Below are 18,554 nucleotides of genomic sequence, written 5' to 3' on the forward strand. Positions count from 1 at the left end.
TAAACACACGTAAATTTTATGTAGAAGTCCATAAAATATTGTTCAAACTATTTTGGTTTTATGTTGTATTTTTATATTGTTCAGACAATCATAATTAACATTAAATATTAACTCTGTGGTCAAGCTTTACAACAATGTCAAACATCCAAAAAAAATTATAAGAGGTATTGAACAGGCTCCAGTGTTTAACATCATCTGTATACAAAAATATAAAAAAATGGTCCCCTTTATAGAAACAAAAGCCTAAGCATGAAAAAGCATGGAAATAATTAGCTACGTTAACCATAAAAAATATTCCCTTTCCTTAATAGTTTCTATTCCTCCCTTTCATACCCATCAAGTGTTTGCCACAAAACCAGAACCAGAGACCAGTAATCAGCCTTTTTGTTGTCAGAAACCAAGCTCATGTTCCTGTTCTTCCATGTTGAAACAGGTGGGGCGCTGATTTGCCACTGTGGAAAGGGTTACACCCATTGCTAAAGCTGCTGCTGTGTCCTTCTTGTAGATGCAGTTGTTTGGACCATCTCGTGATTAATGTGGTATTTCATCAACCTTAAACTGGCAAGGAAAAAACTCATTTCAAATGAGTGAACATGTATTATCTTTAGATGTCATATAATATACAATGTTATATTACTAAGAAAAATATAGTATTTCTTCCCTTTTAGGTACATGGATACCTAATTCTTCTGTTCAGAAAGATAGGTGCAGAGCAGGAGCTAAAATAAATATATAAAAACATAAATAAGGAACTAAAAAAATCTTCCTTCGAGACTTGATTCCCATTGCAGTACTATACAGTTATCACATCTTTACTCTGGCTTCTTAGACTCTAAAAATAATACTTGCCTCACAAGAGATACTAATGAGGCAATATTTGCAGTTTATTTTTTAAATGTGCTGCTATTAATGAGAAATTATAATTATCCCAGAACCAGCTGGCATTTCTCTTCATACTGAAATGTTCCTTTAGAACAAGAGAGGAAACAAAATGCACTGTAACTTCATTTTCAAAGATATGTTATAATAGAGTGTGTCAGAGAAAATATGCCTGGAAAATTATAGTTGGGTTTGGATTTTTCCTGAATAAATTATTTCAGAAAAAAACCTCATCAGCCCTTTATTGTTGTTTCCAGTAAATGCAATATGTCTCATAAAAGTAGAGCAGGTTTCCTGTTGCCTTAAAAACAACATACATTTCATAAATTCATCATTTGCAACAGGCACAGTTAAATGTAAAGGCTATGATATCTGCATTTCTGGGCTGCTAAAGATCACCTCTTTAGTGACAAGTGTCAGCTTGGCTGTATCCCTCACTGTCATGAGTACCTGTGTTTCATGAGGCCACTTTTGACAAACTGCTTGAGACACACTAACAATAAATGTCAAAATAAATGTGAATAAAATTTCACGCACATGGGGTTGAATTTCACCCACCCCGGGCCTACGGGAGCATATTTGTCATTGGCAGGCAAGGTTTTGAGGCAAATATTTCCCTGGCAATCCAGTGGCACTTTTTCCTATGCTATTCCAGCGTATGGATTTTGGACAGTTGAAATAAATCCCAACAAGTAGCCAGAAAGGCAGAGGGAAGGATCAGCATATTGACATACCATTTACTGCTTGGTGTCACCCCTGGGGGTGCAAAGCCAACCTCTATGTGACCTGTTAACACTCACAGGTGAAGCAAATTCAGAGATCCCTCCAGCAAGGAATGCTGCCTTTGGAGTAGCCCGGACTTCCCAATGGGTCTAAAACTCACCCTGTGCAAATCCACGTCGCAAACACTCGTTTTTCGTGCATAAGTGTTTTACCAGGATACAAGAGGGCTAAATGCTACATAGGACCAAGTCACCTAATTTTATAAAAGTCAAACAGCCAGCTGTGCACAGCCAAAAAAGCCTTGTTCCACTTTCTGCCATGCCATGGAGAGGAGCTAAGGTCCTAACACAGCTTCATTACTCTTATTTTATTTGCATAATGCTTGCAGCATAAGCATTAGACCTTGCTAAGCAGAGCCAACAGCATTAATTCAGAATTCAAACAGAGAACGAGGATATATTCCAGGAAAATAAGATTGAATATATTGAAGCCAGAGCTAGTGCTGTAAAACATTGATTTGCTGTAAACAGTTTAATGTACCCCCTTCCAGCTGCATTAATATGTCTGCAGCATGCACATACATCTGTGTGGAAATGATGGATGTCTCCTTACAGCAGAGTGGGTACAAATGCAGTAGGTCTGTTTCTCCTAAGTGCAGTGCCTTATTATAAATATTTTGTACAATCATTTGCACATTAGAAAACATTTAGCATGGGTTGGATTTTTATGTGGAAGGGTTATGAATTGGTCTTATTCGTAGCTCTGGTTTTGGTCAACCACTTAGTAGCTTTCCATTCTTTTTTTATGCAAAAAATCCTGACTATGTAATTTGTATCATCATCCCCACTGCAACCGCCACTCATTGCAGAATCTAGGGACCTTTTCTCTTGGTTTTTAAATCTTACATGGAATGAATCCATGTAAGCTTTTATGAATCCATGAATTTTTCCGTGGATCTTACCTACTTTAGCTGCTTCCTGTCAGGTAGGGCTGCTACTCTTCTTTTCAGACAATGTGTTTTGCTACTTTAGTGTTCAGTGTTTAGTGTTACTAAAAACGAGCCTTCCTTCAGCTCTGATCAATTGCAATTTTTCATACATGTGATTTATCTGTGACATTAGACCCGTTTCTTTCCAAATCCTGACCAAACATGTTTCCTACATCTGCTGAATCTGAATACCTTAAGGTATGCAGTAATACCATAATTTCAGTAACTTTTGTTTAGTCACAAACACCTTGGACAACCCAGGTTTCTGAGGGAAGCTGTGAGAAATAATGTCGCTGTTAATTCGGTGTGTGGGACATTGCCTGAATTAATCAGACTTTAAGGGTCAGGAGAAACATGTCATCACCAAGTAAATTTGTCAGGTGTTTTAGTGCTTGATTGTATTGTGACATTGCCACGCACCAGCACTTTGCCAGGATGCAAATATTAGAGCATGGTGGTACCAGTGGCCACACCAGGTTAGTTTGTGGCCCTGTGACTCCCTTCAGTACAAAGTCAACCCGAAGTGGATGAATATTATCCGTTCGTTAGTTCTTTATTCTCCTCCTCCTTTTTTAGCTGTTTGAAGAGGATGCCCAGAGAGCCTAAAAAAGTGCCTACTGTGTTTCATATGCCTGCAAAATATTTCGTGTCTACTCTGGTCACGTTCCTGCCAGTCCTGATTCCCTGAGCGAGGCCCCAGCAATGCACAAAGTGAGGGTGGCTGTGCCATTAATTATTTATCATCACTGGTTTCTAATTGTCAGCTTTCCCACTGTCCTTTCAGCATTTAATACCCAGTAATCACATGCACTGTATTTCTTTAGGTTATCCTGTCTATTGAAGAAGGCTACAGGCTTCCAGCTCCCATGGGCTGCCCAGCTTCTCTTCACCAGCTGATGCTTCACTGCTGGCAAAAGGAGAGGAACCACCGTCCAAAATTCAGTGACATTGTCAGCTTCCTGGACAAACTGATCCGCAACCCAAGCACCCTTCACACCCTAGTGGAGGATGTACTTGTGTAAGACTCTTTTTGGTACTTTATATATATATATATACCACAAGTGGCTATCATTATGTGTTTTAGGTGGGAGAAAGCCACAAAGCCCTGAATTCACAAAGTTATAACTTTAAGTGCTTTTTAATGTTTGCATTATTGTTAATACACTGTATAGGGACTTTTTTTCCCAAGTCATGCAGATTATATCAGGTTTGGGGGTTTTTTATCTCTGTTTGTACACTGTCTATATCTGTAATCTTTGTGAATCTCTTTGTTCCTGGTTGTTTAGGGTTTTTTTGGTGTTTCTCCTATGTGCTTGTTTCCTCTTTGTAATTTTTTTTCTCTATTCAACAGTCTGTCTCTCCATCTAACAGTGCTCAAGCAATTTCTGAACTGCCTTGGAGTAATATCCTGCAGAAAGTAGCTGTGTCTTAGCTTGCTAACTCTTTATTTATCTGCAGAAGAATGGCAACAGTGACCAAATAAGAAATTGTGCTATTACTATTCCACAACAAATTTTTAATGGGGACTTGTTGGATTTAATGTCCATCCACTGGAGTTAGTGGCCTCTCTGTGTATGTGCATATATATATATATATACATATATATGTATGACTTGCTACCTGTACCTGGGTCACTTTATTTAGCATCAGAGTAATGTATTTTTATCTCTTTTTATTTTACAACATTACCTGAGATCTAAAAAACTTATGCCTTATTGAACTATTATTGAGTTCAACTGCTTGGGAAGTGAAGGTTTTTTCCAACAATTTGAGAATGCTTGATGCAGTCAATCTGAATGATTATTGTTTTATGGGTAAATTAGAAAGTCAGCAGTTATTCTACAGAATTATACATAGAGTAATTCAGACTGGAAGGGATCTTGGTAGGTCTTTAATTGCAGTTTGTACCTAACAGTGTTCTCCTGTCCTTCAGTTTCTCCCTCTATCATTTTGATAGTACAAATGAAAATCAGTGTACTGAATATATTTGAATATGTGTGACTGAAACTTGGGATGTTAAGACATTAGGCTCTGTTGCTTCCTACATCACACCTAAGTCCTCTTCCATCAGTTAATGTTGGCTGGCTTTTGCTGTCTAAAATTTCATTTTAAATAAATGCTATCTTTCTCCTAAAGGCTAACATGAAGCTTTTATAAACAGCAGTGTGCCTGTTTTCTGCATTATTTTCATACAGCTTCTCTACACAAAATGTATGAAGTCAGTTGAAGTTGTGAGTCCTCCCAAGTGTGGTACACAACAGAAGAATAGAAATAAATGCCCCAAAACTGGAATCCTTATTTTTTCCCCCATCTTTCTGTTTCTGTTTATTGCAGATAAATATACCCCAGATATATGGAAAATATTAGGGGAAAGAACTCCAACAGAAATGTGACTAAATTGGCTCCTTCATTTTTTACTTGCTACTCTATATAATTCTATGTAAAAGCAAAGATATAACATTTTGTTCTTTTTGCTGCTTTTAGGGTGAGTTTGAGCTTTTGAACGCTGTAATCAAAGTGTTCCTGTAGCATAATGGTATCACAATAAGGAGCCATTTTGGGGGGGAGTTGTAGATAAATGTAAAAATCATCTCAGGGTGTTCTAATTTTTTAAATTGCACCTCATGTTAAATTCCCTTTGTCCTCTACTTTGACTACTGCATTAACAAATTACTATAATCCTGAACACAATGATGTGTAAAGAAACATTCTATGGGAACAAAAATAAGAGCAGTGGGAGAGGCCTTTTCCTCAGCTTGTTACTGAGCTGCAGTTCTTTAACAAAATGTTCTGTTTAAGTAGTGTAACTTGGCAGAGTGACATGATTTATAAGTTTTAGACAACAGGTTAAAGAAATCTTCAGTTCATATCTGACCTTTACAGCTCAGGCTCCTCTCTCATTCCTTCTGCCTTTCAGTAAAAACAACGTCTACCAGAGTAAATTGGGTGTCATATTTTGTACTGCTTCGGTAACCTTTGCGTCTTGTTTTTTACAGAATGCCAGATTCACCTGGTGAAGTTCCAGAATATCCTTTGTTTGTGTCAGTCAGTGACTGGCTGGACTCCATAAAAATGGGTCAGTATAAAAATAACTTCATGGCAGCAGGTTTCACAACTTTGGATATGGTCTCAAGAATGAATATTGAGTAAGTATGTAATCTATTATCCCTACAGTGACTAATTAATCTGAATTTGTTTGGATGCTGCAGTGACATAGCTATTGTGAAGTATGGAACAGGGCTTTCTTTTCATTTCCTACCTCAACTAACAAAAGACAAACACAGATTTTTACCAAAACAACACAAGAGAAATAGATGATGAAGAGACCCAGAACTAATAATTTCATTCTGTGACAACACCAAACATAACCAAAGGCCAGGCAGTGAGTGTGTTTCTTGGGGAATCAGTTTTGATCTAGACCACTGAAGTCAATGGCAAAAATAATTTCTTACTTTGTTATGGATATCATCAAGTCCACATCAGTCCTCATGAGGAAGTTGTTCCACACCTTGAGGCCCTTTTTCAATAATGTCTGATACCACTCAATTGTTTCTTTAATGAAAACCCTCCACCCACTATATAAGTGTTTGGGCAAACTATGGATTAATATGGTAGATGCTGATAGGATCTATTTTACTTTCTATTCCCTTCCCATTAATTCCTAATCTTTTATTTGATGCTGGGACACTTTGTTTTAATAATGGGATCAGTTAAGATTCACCAGTTGTCCATGGGAGGTAAGGACTGGTTTTCTCCTGTGTGTGTCACTTCAGTGACCTACAGTGTCACCTACAGTGAATTTCAGCTGCTGCTTTATGGCACAGTCATTGTCTTATAAGATCCTTCTAAAACTCTTCACAGGCAGTCCTTTCCCTTCCAACCCTGAACAATTCAGACTCACCAGATGACTTTTCCACCTCTGTGCTCACCTGTTTTTCCAGACCATTTACTGATTCGTTGAACAATAATGTTCAACATTATCTCAGCCTAGGTGCCTGCAGATTTCTATCAATAACAACGTTGTAACACCTCACAATTTACTCCTAACCTCCTGTCTTTAAACCTGTAATTTAGTCACACAAAGACTACCTTATGCTACATATTTTGCTACACCTTGTATTACATAATAATTGCCCCTTATTTTCATTATAAAGCTTTTATGAGGAATCTTCTCTAAAGTTTTTGGAAAGCCAAGTGAGGTGTATTAAATGAATCACCTTCATCCATACATATGCTCCACTGGAAACAGGTAATCTTCTAAAACAGAACTTTTCTTTGCAAATGCCGTGGTGAGTCAGGTAGATCATTTATCCAAGCATCAATAATTCCATGCTTTACTGTAGTTTCTGTTATGCCCTGTAATGATTGCAGACTCGCAGGTCCGTGGCTCCACAGATCTTCCCTGGAAACATTTTGTCTGGTACCACACTCCATGCCTCAGGCACCAAGAAATTTTTGAGCTGATAAACTCCCACTCTCACATCCCTGTTAGTGATTGCACTATTTCATCCTTGTTCCACTATTCCATCTTTTAGAACTCTTGGCTAAATATAGTCTCATTCTGGAGATGGGTTGGTGCTTGTTTTTCAGTTTGTCCTATAACCTCTCAACTTCAGACAGATACTCTGGCAAGTCCCCCAGAAAGGATCTGGGATAGGAGTCACTTCAATTCTTTCTGCAGTGAATGCCAACATAAATAAATGGTTTAGTCTTCCAACAGTGGCCAGTCTTCCAGAGCTCTTTTATACCCAAATTGTCATTAGATTCTACAGACTTTCTGGCAGGTTTCTGGTACCCAGTGAGTCTGCAAAAAATATTTATTATGATTTTTATTTTTGGTATTACTTCATTTGTTAGGTTTTTTTTCTGTTTTTTCCTGAAGTTCTGCTTTAGCCTGTCTTACCGTGCTTTTACAGATAATCTAAGGTTATCATCCTTTCTACTTTCTTTCTTTAGATACCACTTCAATATTTTGTAAGATCCCTTCTTTCTTCAAATAACCTCCCATACTCAAGACCTGCTGGCTTCTTTCTGTGCTTTATCAGGCCTTCCTTGCTAAGTGCTAAGCACTGGTCTTGCATTTCTAATACTACTCTTCACTGCAAAGCTTTATTCTTTTAGCTGACTGCTTTTAGCTTCTCAGATTCTCAATATTTTTGCCCAGCCCCTGCTGACCTCAAGTGTTGTGTATCATCCCTTGCGTGGACATTAAGTCTAAGTACATAATAGTTGCCAGTTATCCATTGGGTCTTCATCTGGAGGATACAGAGGCAGGTATCTTGAACTGAAAATCTGAAGCTCATAAAGGTCGTGCCTCACCCCAAGAGCTCCTTTACCAGCTGTATCCTCAAACATTTAGGATATCTAAACAAGCACTGTCTATGTATGTCACAGTGTGGGATTTGCACAATTGACAAGGCGTATCTGAAGTTTCCTGCCCTCATCACCTCTGTGGTCTTTTCCCAGCATCTTGCAGTTGGGGATGTTTATAGAACAACTAAACTAGTGGATTGTGGTGAACTCTGAGGGTTCTTAACTTCATTCCTGCCAAAGCTCTGTGGGTGAGCTCCCCGCTCTGGGGCACAGGTCTAGATGAGATGAAGGGAAATTGGGAGGGAAATCTGGGTCAGGCTGGAAGATTCACTGCTGGTTTGACTTTAGACCATCTCTCAATTACCATTCTCCAAATCGTCAGAAGCACAACCCCTGTCTGTTATTTCTGTCTCAGGACTGCAATAGGGAGTGTAACAGCCCCAATGTTTTGCAAATATGAGTAGGAAACATTTGCTACTACAACATTACTAAAAATGTGAAGAGTTTTAGAACCCACCTCCCAGGTTATTCCTCAAGACTTGGAAAAATTACTTGATGGTTACTATCACAAAAGCCCCAGTGTTCTAACTGCCTTTTTTTTTTTTAATTAGATTCTTTTTCTTAAATGACTGTCTTTAAAAAATTGAAATTGGCAGGTCGAGAAAACTTGAACATTTGCAGCTTTCTTATATGACCCAGTCAGGAAGGTTAAAAAAGAGCAGTTCATCACACATTTATATTCTTTTATGTACAACAGGCTTTACTATACTTGCATCCAAGATGAAACTTTCTATCTTGCAGTGACATTAGAAGAATTGGAGTTGTACTCATTGGACACCAGAGACGAATAGTCAGCAGTTTACAGACTTTGCGGTTACACATGATGCACATACAGGAGAAAGGATTTCATGTATGAAAGTACTAGAACCAACTGTGTTTTGTGCCTCAGCATTTCTAAAATGGAAAAATATTCTCATTCTTTCCTTCTGCTCTTCCCAACTTCGAGGACTGCAGTCTCCTGTTCAGACTATACAAGTACTTCAGTGTTAATGCTTCCAAACCGGAGTTTTTAATCACACTGCACAGCTCCTCCACCAGTTATCTGCCGATAAAATCCTGGCCTACTGCAAGACTCTTGCTACACATTGATGAATAACTCAGCATGGATGTGTAACTTTGTATAACAGTATTTGGGAAACTTTCATGAACTTACTTGAAAGTAGTAATCTATTTGGCCTGGTGTGGCTTCTTTATCGATGTATTTAGAGTTTGCTGGTAGATCAAAAAAGTATTTGACTTCTTTCATGTTCTGTGACCATGTAACTTCCAATACCAAATGTGCAATCAAAAAGAAGTTTAACATAAATATTTATTTTATCTCTTAATTAAATCCAAATGTATGGGTCCTATCATTATATTACTTTATAATAGTTTGAAAGCTGGTAAGATGGTGCCTCAAAATATTACTATTGTTTGCAGAAACGACTGATGATTTTATGTAGCGAGTTTTCATTGTGTGAATAATTGGAAGGATAATGAGAGTAATCTGTTTGAAATCTTAAGGAAGGTCCTTGATTTTTAATTACTTCAGCACTCGACACTTTTTATGCTTTAAATTTTTATGATTAGGTTGGAAAACATGTTCATCCCTGCGATTCCTCACCATCCTTCGTTGTTGGTTTTTTTTCATGTAATACTCAGCATTTGCTTCTACTACATGGCAAATATTCACCAGAAAACTGATTGTAACGTTTCCATGACCACATATAAAACACGGTTGTCAGCTGTATTGTGGCCACACAGACTTCAGAAAGCTTTCTGTTCCAGAAATGCAGGTCTCTGCCACTTGGACGTGGGCATAATTCCCACCAGCAGTAGCAGACCTTAGAGGGCCAGCCATCAGTGGGGTGATGTGGTGATTCCCGTGGGAGCAGGCCAGCCGTGTCCTCCTCCAGTTGAGGGCAGTGGTACAACCACCCGCTGATGCTGGAAGTTACACGCTGCAGGATTCAGTTGTCTTGTACACGGGCAGGAAAGGAGATGTAGGACAGCAGTGTGGTAACATGTTGCCTTGACTCTGCTTCTGACTGCTTTTAGAAGCGAAAAAGCAGATTCTGCTGAAATGGAGCTCTGGTCACTACAGGCTGGATCTTCATTTAGTACAGATATCTAAAGGACATCCATGATAATTACCTTTAGAACCCTTCAATAGCCATATTTACATGCAAGAAAATGTCTGCAAAGGCCTGACATAATATTTGTACCTCTCTTAAGACTTACAGCTTTCATGTTTTATTCAGACAACTCACACGGACGTGCTGGGCTACACTTCCAAATTTTTGCATGGGATATGCACTACTGGGAACAGGGGAACGACCGCATGTCTGTGTGCTGTAAAACCACACACAGATCTACAATGCATGTCACATGTAACCTGGCTGCAGATGCTTTTTGTTGGCTTTTAAGTGGTTTGGAGGATATTTTTGAGTTATGTGGCATTCCAGTATACTCGAGCCTTACAACTCTTCTGTTGAAACGTGCATCTTGGGTAATTAGTATAATATGTGTGTATATCAAAATGAGCTGACTACTTTATGCAATCATAACGATATTTACTGCTTAATTTGCAACTTGTAAATGTATTTCCTAACTCTTGGAAAAGGCTGCCATTGCGTATCAGTGGCAAAGAACAAAAATCAGAAAGTAACGCAAAAAAGATAATGCTTCCAACCAGATCACAGAGTAAGACACGCTAGGCCTGATTTGCTGTTGTCACTTTATGTTGGAATAACTGCATTAATTTAGAAGAGATAACAACAGTGCACTAAGTAAACTTTCCTTTCTTTCATTTTAAAAAAAAATAAAAAGGCAGGTTTAACTGAGGAGCAAGTTTCATAAAGATCAAGATTCACTGGGGTGTTCCACAATGCCAATTGGATGAGCTTGTTTAAAGCAGGGCAGCTCCAGTCCTGTTCTAGCTACAAAGGTAATTTTGCCAGCATGAGCAGTCCTCCTTAACTCAGTAGGACTGCACAAGCACGTGTGTTTTGTAGGATCACAGGCCTTTAGTGGAGGGAAAAAAGTATCTGTTCTTTTCTGTGACTGTCACTTGAAAAATTCCACCCCGATTCCACATCTGAATAATTTTTTGGTAAAGGTTCTCTTATGGAAAGAAAATCATACTTACCTGAAGCCCAGAGTAATTTAAAAGCTGATTTTCCTTTATCATTTAATTATCCATTTTGCTTGCCATTGCTTCCATGGGCCAACAATGGGACATGTGTGGAAGAAGCCTCTCCCACAATTAAATACATTACTGATGAGGTGCGAGTCTGCTATTTGTTAATGGGGTTTCAAAACCATCCATCACTGATCCAAACCATGTATGTGCACTTTCAGATTGTCTTTTGCAAGATTTTTCATTCCTGGTAGTGAGAATTGGCAGAATGACATTGTTACATGCACACAACTTGGATATATTTCATGAAAATATATTTCTAAATTTATCACACTACTGAAAATATATTTTCAATAGAAAAAATATAACAATATTAAAACATTTATTAATCAGATATATTTTTTATATAACCAGTGTTTGGGTAACCAGAAAGGAAAGAACAAGGGATTCTTTGAGTGAGGACATTTATTAATAACATTGTAAATCCAGGATTTTGTGGGTTTATACAGTTTGTTTTTCTGTTGTTGTTGTGGCGCAGTATGACACTTTTATAATAGTTATCTTGATCAAATTTACATTTTCCTCATTTTGGAAACATTTTATTTGCTCTTGTGCTGATTCCAAGTCTACTCTTGGTTTGGGGTTTCTTTCCTATTTTTTCATTTAAAAACAAACAAAAAACCTAACAGGTGTTATTTTTCAAATGTGAGCTTAATTCTGTGCAGGCCACAAATGTATATGTGAAATTAGACTAACTTTCTTTGTTACAGTGGATACTTTCTTCAGGTGAAAATTAGCTCTAATTAGCCTGCATATTGCAGTATGCAGCTGGAATTTAAATTTGACAAATTTAAGCAAATTTAGTAGGCTGTTTCTGAGAATCTGGCCCACATTACTGAGTGCTTCATGACTAAAAGCAGTCATTGAAAGTTCACAAAATAAAGCAACAACAACAAAAGAAAAGGCATTAAAATGTGGGCATCATAAAGACATAATTCTAAGTTATTTATAAGTAATATTCATGTGTAGATTTTTCTCACAGCTCTGATTTCATTGATCTAGAATAAAATCATCTATGGGCACTATTACCACCCAGTGATACTTGTGTATCACTTAAGCCTCCAAGGCAGCTTAAGTGAGGGCCTTGACTGCTGAGCAGGACCAGGGCAGTGTCTCTTGGCTGGTACGTGCATCCCACCCCTTTCCATCGTGTGGCCAATCCCAGTGCTTCCAAAGCTGACTGACAACCAACCTGGACATGCAGCCAAGTGGAGTGGTCACCTAACCTGGAAACCATATCAGTCATCCTTACTACCCCCACTTGTCAGTCAGAGACCTGAGACCTGCTGGGAGGAATCCTTCCGACCTAATTTTGGAGGTCTGCATTTGAGCTCGTCACCCAAGGCTCCCTTTTAATCACTGAAGTGGGCTCCTGTAAGATGTGAGTCATCTGAAAATTCTATCTATCTATCTATCTATAAATAAAACTATTTACTTCTGGGTTAGGTGCTAAAGAAGCACCTGTTTCTCTGCATTCAGTGATAGCTCATATCCAGCCATCTGTGCTCAGTCAGATGAATCTCATGCCATAATTGTATCCAGTCCTTATGCTGAACCTGTGAAAAAGAGAGGATCTTGTTCATAATGCTGATGTTAAAACTGAATTGTTTAGTAGATTCTAGAATTACTGAGAAACAATAGGATGCCATGAGGTGAAAGGAAGAGAATTGGGTGATGTAACTTAAATTTTTTTTAGACAAAAGTTATCCTTTTTGTTTTCCAGGAACATAAATCCAGTGTCTGTCCAATAAAAGCTTAGACACATGCTATGCTTTAGGACATCAGCCAGGACTTTTCAGCATAAGGCAGTCCTTTAATTTCAATCAGTGCAACTCAGCAACTAATTGAAATAAGTTGCTCTGGACAAACATTCTTCTCTAAATTTGTGCTAGGTGTTAGTTGGATTATTCTGGCACAGAACTCACAGACTGCAGTACTTTGATTTTTACATAATTTAAGACTGACTATCCATTTGCCATTTTTTTACATAATGAGCCTAACATGGGCTTCAATGATTTCTTTTTCAGTTCAGATTCCTGCAGGATCCAAAGGTGGGTCATAAGTAACATACAGACGCCCTTTATCCAGGTGCAGTTGGGATTTACCACGTGGAGTAGCTGGGACTGTGAAGGTGCCCAGTGAGACTCTACTAATCTCAGCAATTTCCATGTCAGAATGACCCCAGGGGACTGGATCAGCACAGAGAACTCACTTCTAATCCAGTCCAACACATCTTTAGTTATGGTCATAATAAAAAGTCTGTCTTCCACTGCATATTCTAGGGAAAGTACTACAAATAGAGACACTTATGGCATTTGCACATGGTTGAAGAGCACTGTATTCTGTTAAATAGTTTTCTTCCAGAATATCCTTGTTTACCAGTTGTAATTGATCTTTCTTGAATAAATGGCAAGGATAATTTTTTTTAATTTTTTTATAATGGTACTCTTTTTTTTTTTTTTGAGAATGAGGGAAAGACATATTGGGCTGGGCTAACTCTTAGTAGGACAATGATCTTGAAATCTCCTGGGGAGACAAATGAATCAGTACTGAAAAGGAAAAAAGAATCTCTAAAGCCTACAATAAAGCAAAAAGGGAAGAACTGTCCATATCGTGCCAAGTAGCTCTAACAAAACCACAAAAGAGTTGTATAAGAGAGTTGCAGGTACTCACAGCTCACACACATCTTCTACCATCAAATACTGTATTTAGTGGTGCACATTGCTCATCCATGAGTGCTATGGTTGTATATAGTTCCTCAGATTATGAACCTGGATAAGGCAAACACATTAGGCTTATAAAACATTTGTCTATATGTACATAAAGAACTGTAAATATAACGTATATCATCACGTCTGAGGTTTTTCAAATCTACAAATTAATTACCTATTACCAATAACAATAATGGGGTTGATCTGCTCCATTGGCTTTTAAAATGTTTAATGGCATGCACTGTATGTGTGTAGCTCTTCCCAAACTTCCTTGGGTTGTTATCTGGAAAGGGACAGCCTCTCTTTTCCTCCACTGGCAGAAAAAAAACATTTTCAAACTGGCTTACAGAAAGCTGATTACCCTTCTACTGCCACCTCACCCAACCCCTTCCTACTGGTTCCCTTCCAGAGAACAACTAATTACTGTGGAAATCAGTGATCACACAGGGGAGGCATTATTATTATAATAATTGTTATTATAATAAGATATAGTCCATGCTATAAAAAGTTTGGGCTCCTCTGTTGAAGTCACCAAAGATGTTTAAGCAGTATATAAATTATTTTCTTTTAATTAGCCATTTATAGACACTTTGGAGGCTAAAATAAGGGAAACTTTAAAGGGAGTATGAGTAAGGATACGCCAGCATATAGTAGAAAAAGATGTACTGCATTTTAGAAAGGAAAACTAACAAAAATTATGAAAAACATAAGGTTGAAAAATGGATGAGTTAAAATATATTTCCATATTTTATATGTGAAATAATGTAATGTCAGTTCAGTGAAATCTATTTGTGTCTGTGTTCCTTTAAATATCCTACATGAGTATCTCGTACCTTTATTTCATGAAAGAGATTTCCCAAGTACCTCTCTCTTCCACAGGCATTTAGCATATTATCTGACTTTTCATACCTGTGTAATTAAACTGGAATAAAAATGCAAGTTCTGACACTGAAGACACAGGGGAAAAAATATATTAAAAAGATCAGTCTCAAAGTAATTTGAGGTTTTCACACGTGTTCTACTCTATTCCCATCCAAAATTTTGACCTATATCAAACTATCTGAGCACTTTGAATAGTAGTTGATTGCACACATGTATCAGTAACAATCTGTGTGCTGTGCCATGCTCAGAAACTCCTGAATCTGTAAACACTTATGTGTTTCTGCAGCTTATTTCATATAAGAAGGCTGATTTGAAATGGGACCACATACATGAGCAGGACTTGCAAATCAAAATTCCTATAAAATATTTTTAAAGCAGCATGAGATAACATATTTTGTCATTCTTTTAAACTTCAGTATCATTTATAGTTTCCTTGAGGAGTCCAGTATATTCACTGACCCCATCACAAAATCTCCTGCACGTATTCTTGATATACAAGTAGATATTATTAAAATTTGAGAATAAACCATAATATTATATTAGTACCTCTTCATTACCGAAAATTCAATGAAGAAATGTTAAGCAGCAGCATGTATGTTGAGCATGGTAGGTAAGCAAAAACCCTGGGACTTAAAACTCACAAATCAAAGAGAAATCTAGCTCTCTGTGTTCTGAACTATGTGATGACTGGGGCCTTGACTGTGTAGAATTGACCTTGTATCTAGAATCTGAAAAATAAGATTTTGGACAAATCTGCTTTGGAATCTAAATATTCATTTCTGGTTGTGGATGATGGAAAAGTTCCCATTGAAACAGTCTGGGGAGTATTTTCACAATATCATCACTGCATAATGCTCTGAGTGATAGGAAAAAAATCTACTTGCTGATTTTCCAGGATCCAGTCTACGACAAAAAAAAACTAGGTACAGTTGTCATTATTTAGATTAGAATGTCCAGCAGACACAGTTCTCTAACCCATGAATACTTGTCCTTATTGTTTCATACTGACTTTTTTGAGAGGAACCTAAATAAACAGTGAAGAATAGAACTATCCAGTTAAGAGTGGCTTGCAAACTGAGTTTCAGGCCGAGCTTGACTTGAAAATGATTAAGAGGCAAAAAGAAAAAGCATAATAGGATTCTTTTTTCTTTAGGAAGTTGAATGCTCTGAGCTGCAAAACTTACCATCACAGTCTCTATGTAGAATAGATTAACTGAAAAAGACAAAGGGCAGCCATTGTTCCAAATCTGTAGATTATTTCAGTTACTAAATGTCAAATTCACAAGTTCTATTTTTGTCTTGGGAAGGTTCTGCTCTAAACACCCCGTGTTTCCAAATCCTGCTGAGTGATTTTAATAACCTTCTTGATAGAGTAATTCCTGGGACAGTGATCTAACTGTGAGGAATTAAATGTTTCTGTGTCAACAGGCAATATGCTTGCTGTGATCAAAATCCATGGGAGTTTGCTACTGACTTCTGTGGCAGTGGGGTGTCATACACACTGTGTGTAAGCTTCAACTCCCCAAACAGACTCTCTTTCACCCCACTACTGTCAAGGCTGATTTGCTGTTGGTGAACCAGCACTTATTAGGACACGTGCTGTCTTGTCACTCAAAATGGATCGCCAGAACCTTTTGCTAGTTTCAATTTCTCTATTGAAGCGTTTCAGGTTCTTCAGGGCACGACCCAAAGTCAGTTATACCCATAAGATGATGTCAATAGACTGAAACAGGTTTTAAATCAAAGGTTTTTACAGATTTGTGTGGAATGGATGGCCTCATTTAACAGGGGAGAAGAGAGTGAACTGAGCCTAAAAGACAAGGCCACTACCTCAGGGATGTGATCAAATAGGCCATGGTTGCCCTCAACATGGCAAAGATAAACTGCAAGGTGCAAAAGCTGGTTGCTGCACTGTTGTTTTACCTGGAATGGTCAACTCTGACTTTGGAATAAGTAATTAAAATTATCTCCACATCTAATAGAGTATCTAACATGAATGATTTGGGTTTGTGGGGTTTTTTCCCTCAGATAACTCCCCAGACTTCTGGATTTAAATTCAGGATAAAATAACCACCCCCATCAAACAAACAGAAGCTACAAAACAAATAGGATTTGTCTATCTTTCTTCTTTCCTAATCTTAAACCATTATGCAATATGATCTCCCCCTCACAATGGAAGTCCTGGCTGAGCATTTGCCTCTTTGAACAAGCTGCTTCATACTCCTAGTGCATTGCAGTCTAAGTTTTGAGATTTTCCAGGCAATGAAAGGCACAGTAGCAAATAAAATAACTAATGCCCTCTTAGTGGATCTGTTGATTGGATTCTTTCATTAATTCTCTATCTCAAGAAAACCATCCTACTCCAAGATTCCCAACAAGTAAACCTGTAGGCATTTTAAAGCTTATGGCCATGATTTCCTATCTGCCTGTCCCCAAGAAACAGTTAACTTGAATTGGCAGTGTAGCATTTTTATCAGCATTTCTTCCGCAGCAATTTCTTCTCCCAACTTTTCTAAGGTAGAGAGGTTTATTTCGTATTAAAAGTGGGAAAAGGTGTTTCTTTGGTAACTCTGGTGAAGGGACTGGATTCAGAGTATGTTGCTCTCACCTATAGCCTTCCATCTGGCTTCTGTTAAGGCCAATGTCAAAATTCTCTGCTGGTATCAGTTACATCACACACAGCAACATGTGACTGAAAACCCAGAGACTCACAAAAAGGGCTTGTTCTTTGGTGCAGTATAACTCCTATTGACTTCAGTAACTTCTCTGCACTTCTCAGGATTGCACCTGTAGTTTAGCAAGGAAAAAAAATCTTTAAAGGATCATGTGAAACCCTATTTACTGAAAGGCAATAGTTTATTTTGTAGAAAAGCAGCATTCATTGATCTAGTTAGAATTAACTGTTTTCATTTTTTCATCACATTTTTAGAAAAAACAAACTACTTTGACTCACAGAAAAAAAAGAAAAACAAGAAAAATATTTTACTACCTTCCAAAACTGAGCTTTGATTTACTCTTGGAAGATAACACAGTTGGTATGTTTTCTCAGGATAGCCTCTATCTATTTCTGTGTGTTGGTTTTAAACGTATCTGAATTAAAAGGGGTTTTAATCTCTGTCTCTTCTGTGAAATTAGATTGTACACAACTAAATATGACTGCTCTTCATAGTTTGCTGTTCTAGCATAGCCATAAAATGTATCAATGTATGTGTATATATGAATAAATATTTGATGACAGACACTTTAGATTATATATTTAAGCAGCCATGTCAAAACTTTAAAGGTAGATGGCTTCAAAAGCAATGGTATAATCATAATACTCGCAAACTATTTTACAAACAAACCGTGGCCTCAGCACTGATCTCATATCCTTACCAGTAGTCACCTTTTCTTTAAAGACCCCTTGTTTTGCCACTGCTTCTTTTCCTCTTACCGAGACTTGTTTGAACAATGACAGCTCCCTGTGGCTCAGTCTTCACCACTCATCTCACAGCCAAGCAGCCTTGGTACTGCAGTACCGGGGGTTCTGCACCTCTGAGCTGCATCTCCATCAGTTCTGAACTCGTGTAGCCTTGCACACCACAGACAGGATCTGCTCGTTCTGGGAGACTGAACATTTCACAGCCGGTGTCGTTGGTTTCCCCCTGGGACTGCCTCCCTCCTCAGAATTACTTTCCTTCTCTTATATATCTCCCATACACGTTCCCACTGCATTTTCTTTCTGCCTTTTTGCCTGTTTATAACAGAACTGTAGGAATATCCATGAAATAAAAAGCTTACTGTACTGATTTGCAGTCCCAAGGGGAATTTACATTAGACG

At 37.9% G+C, this 18,554-nt stretch overlaps 1 protein-coding gene across 7 annotated transcripts in view; it reads left to right on the forward strand.

Annotated features, from left to right (window-relative positions):
- The window catches only part of EPHA6 (EPH receptor A6), a 444,142-nt gene extending 434,849 nt beyond the window's left edge, over window positions 1-9,293 (forward strand). For all 7 annotated transcript variants that reach the window (XM_027698393.1, XM_027698390.1, XM_027698394.1 and 4 more), the window contains 3 exons: window positions 3,415-3,608; window positions 5,587-5,736; window positions 8,705-9,293. In XM_027698393.1, coding sequence (XP_027554194.1) covers window positions 3,415-3,608; window positions 5,587-5,736; window positions 8,705-8,819 — 459 coding nt within the window. In that variant the 3' untranslated portion in view covers window positions 8,820-9,293. The remainder of the gene's footprint in view (window positions 1-3,414; window positions 3,609-5,586; window positions 5,737-8,704) is intronic.
- Window positions 9,294-18,554: the final 9,261 nt, after the last annotated feature.

The sequence above is a fragment of the Neopelma chrysocephalum genome, unplaced genomic scaffold (assembly GCF_003984885.1).
Source record: "Neopelma chrysocephalum unplaced genomic scaffold, ASM398488v2 Primary Assembly neopelma1_126, whole genome shotgun sequence".
Lineage (NCBI taxonomy): Eukaryota > Metazoa > Chordata > Aves > Passeriformes > Pipridae > Neopelma > Neopelma chrysocephalum.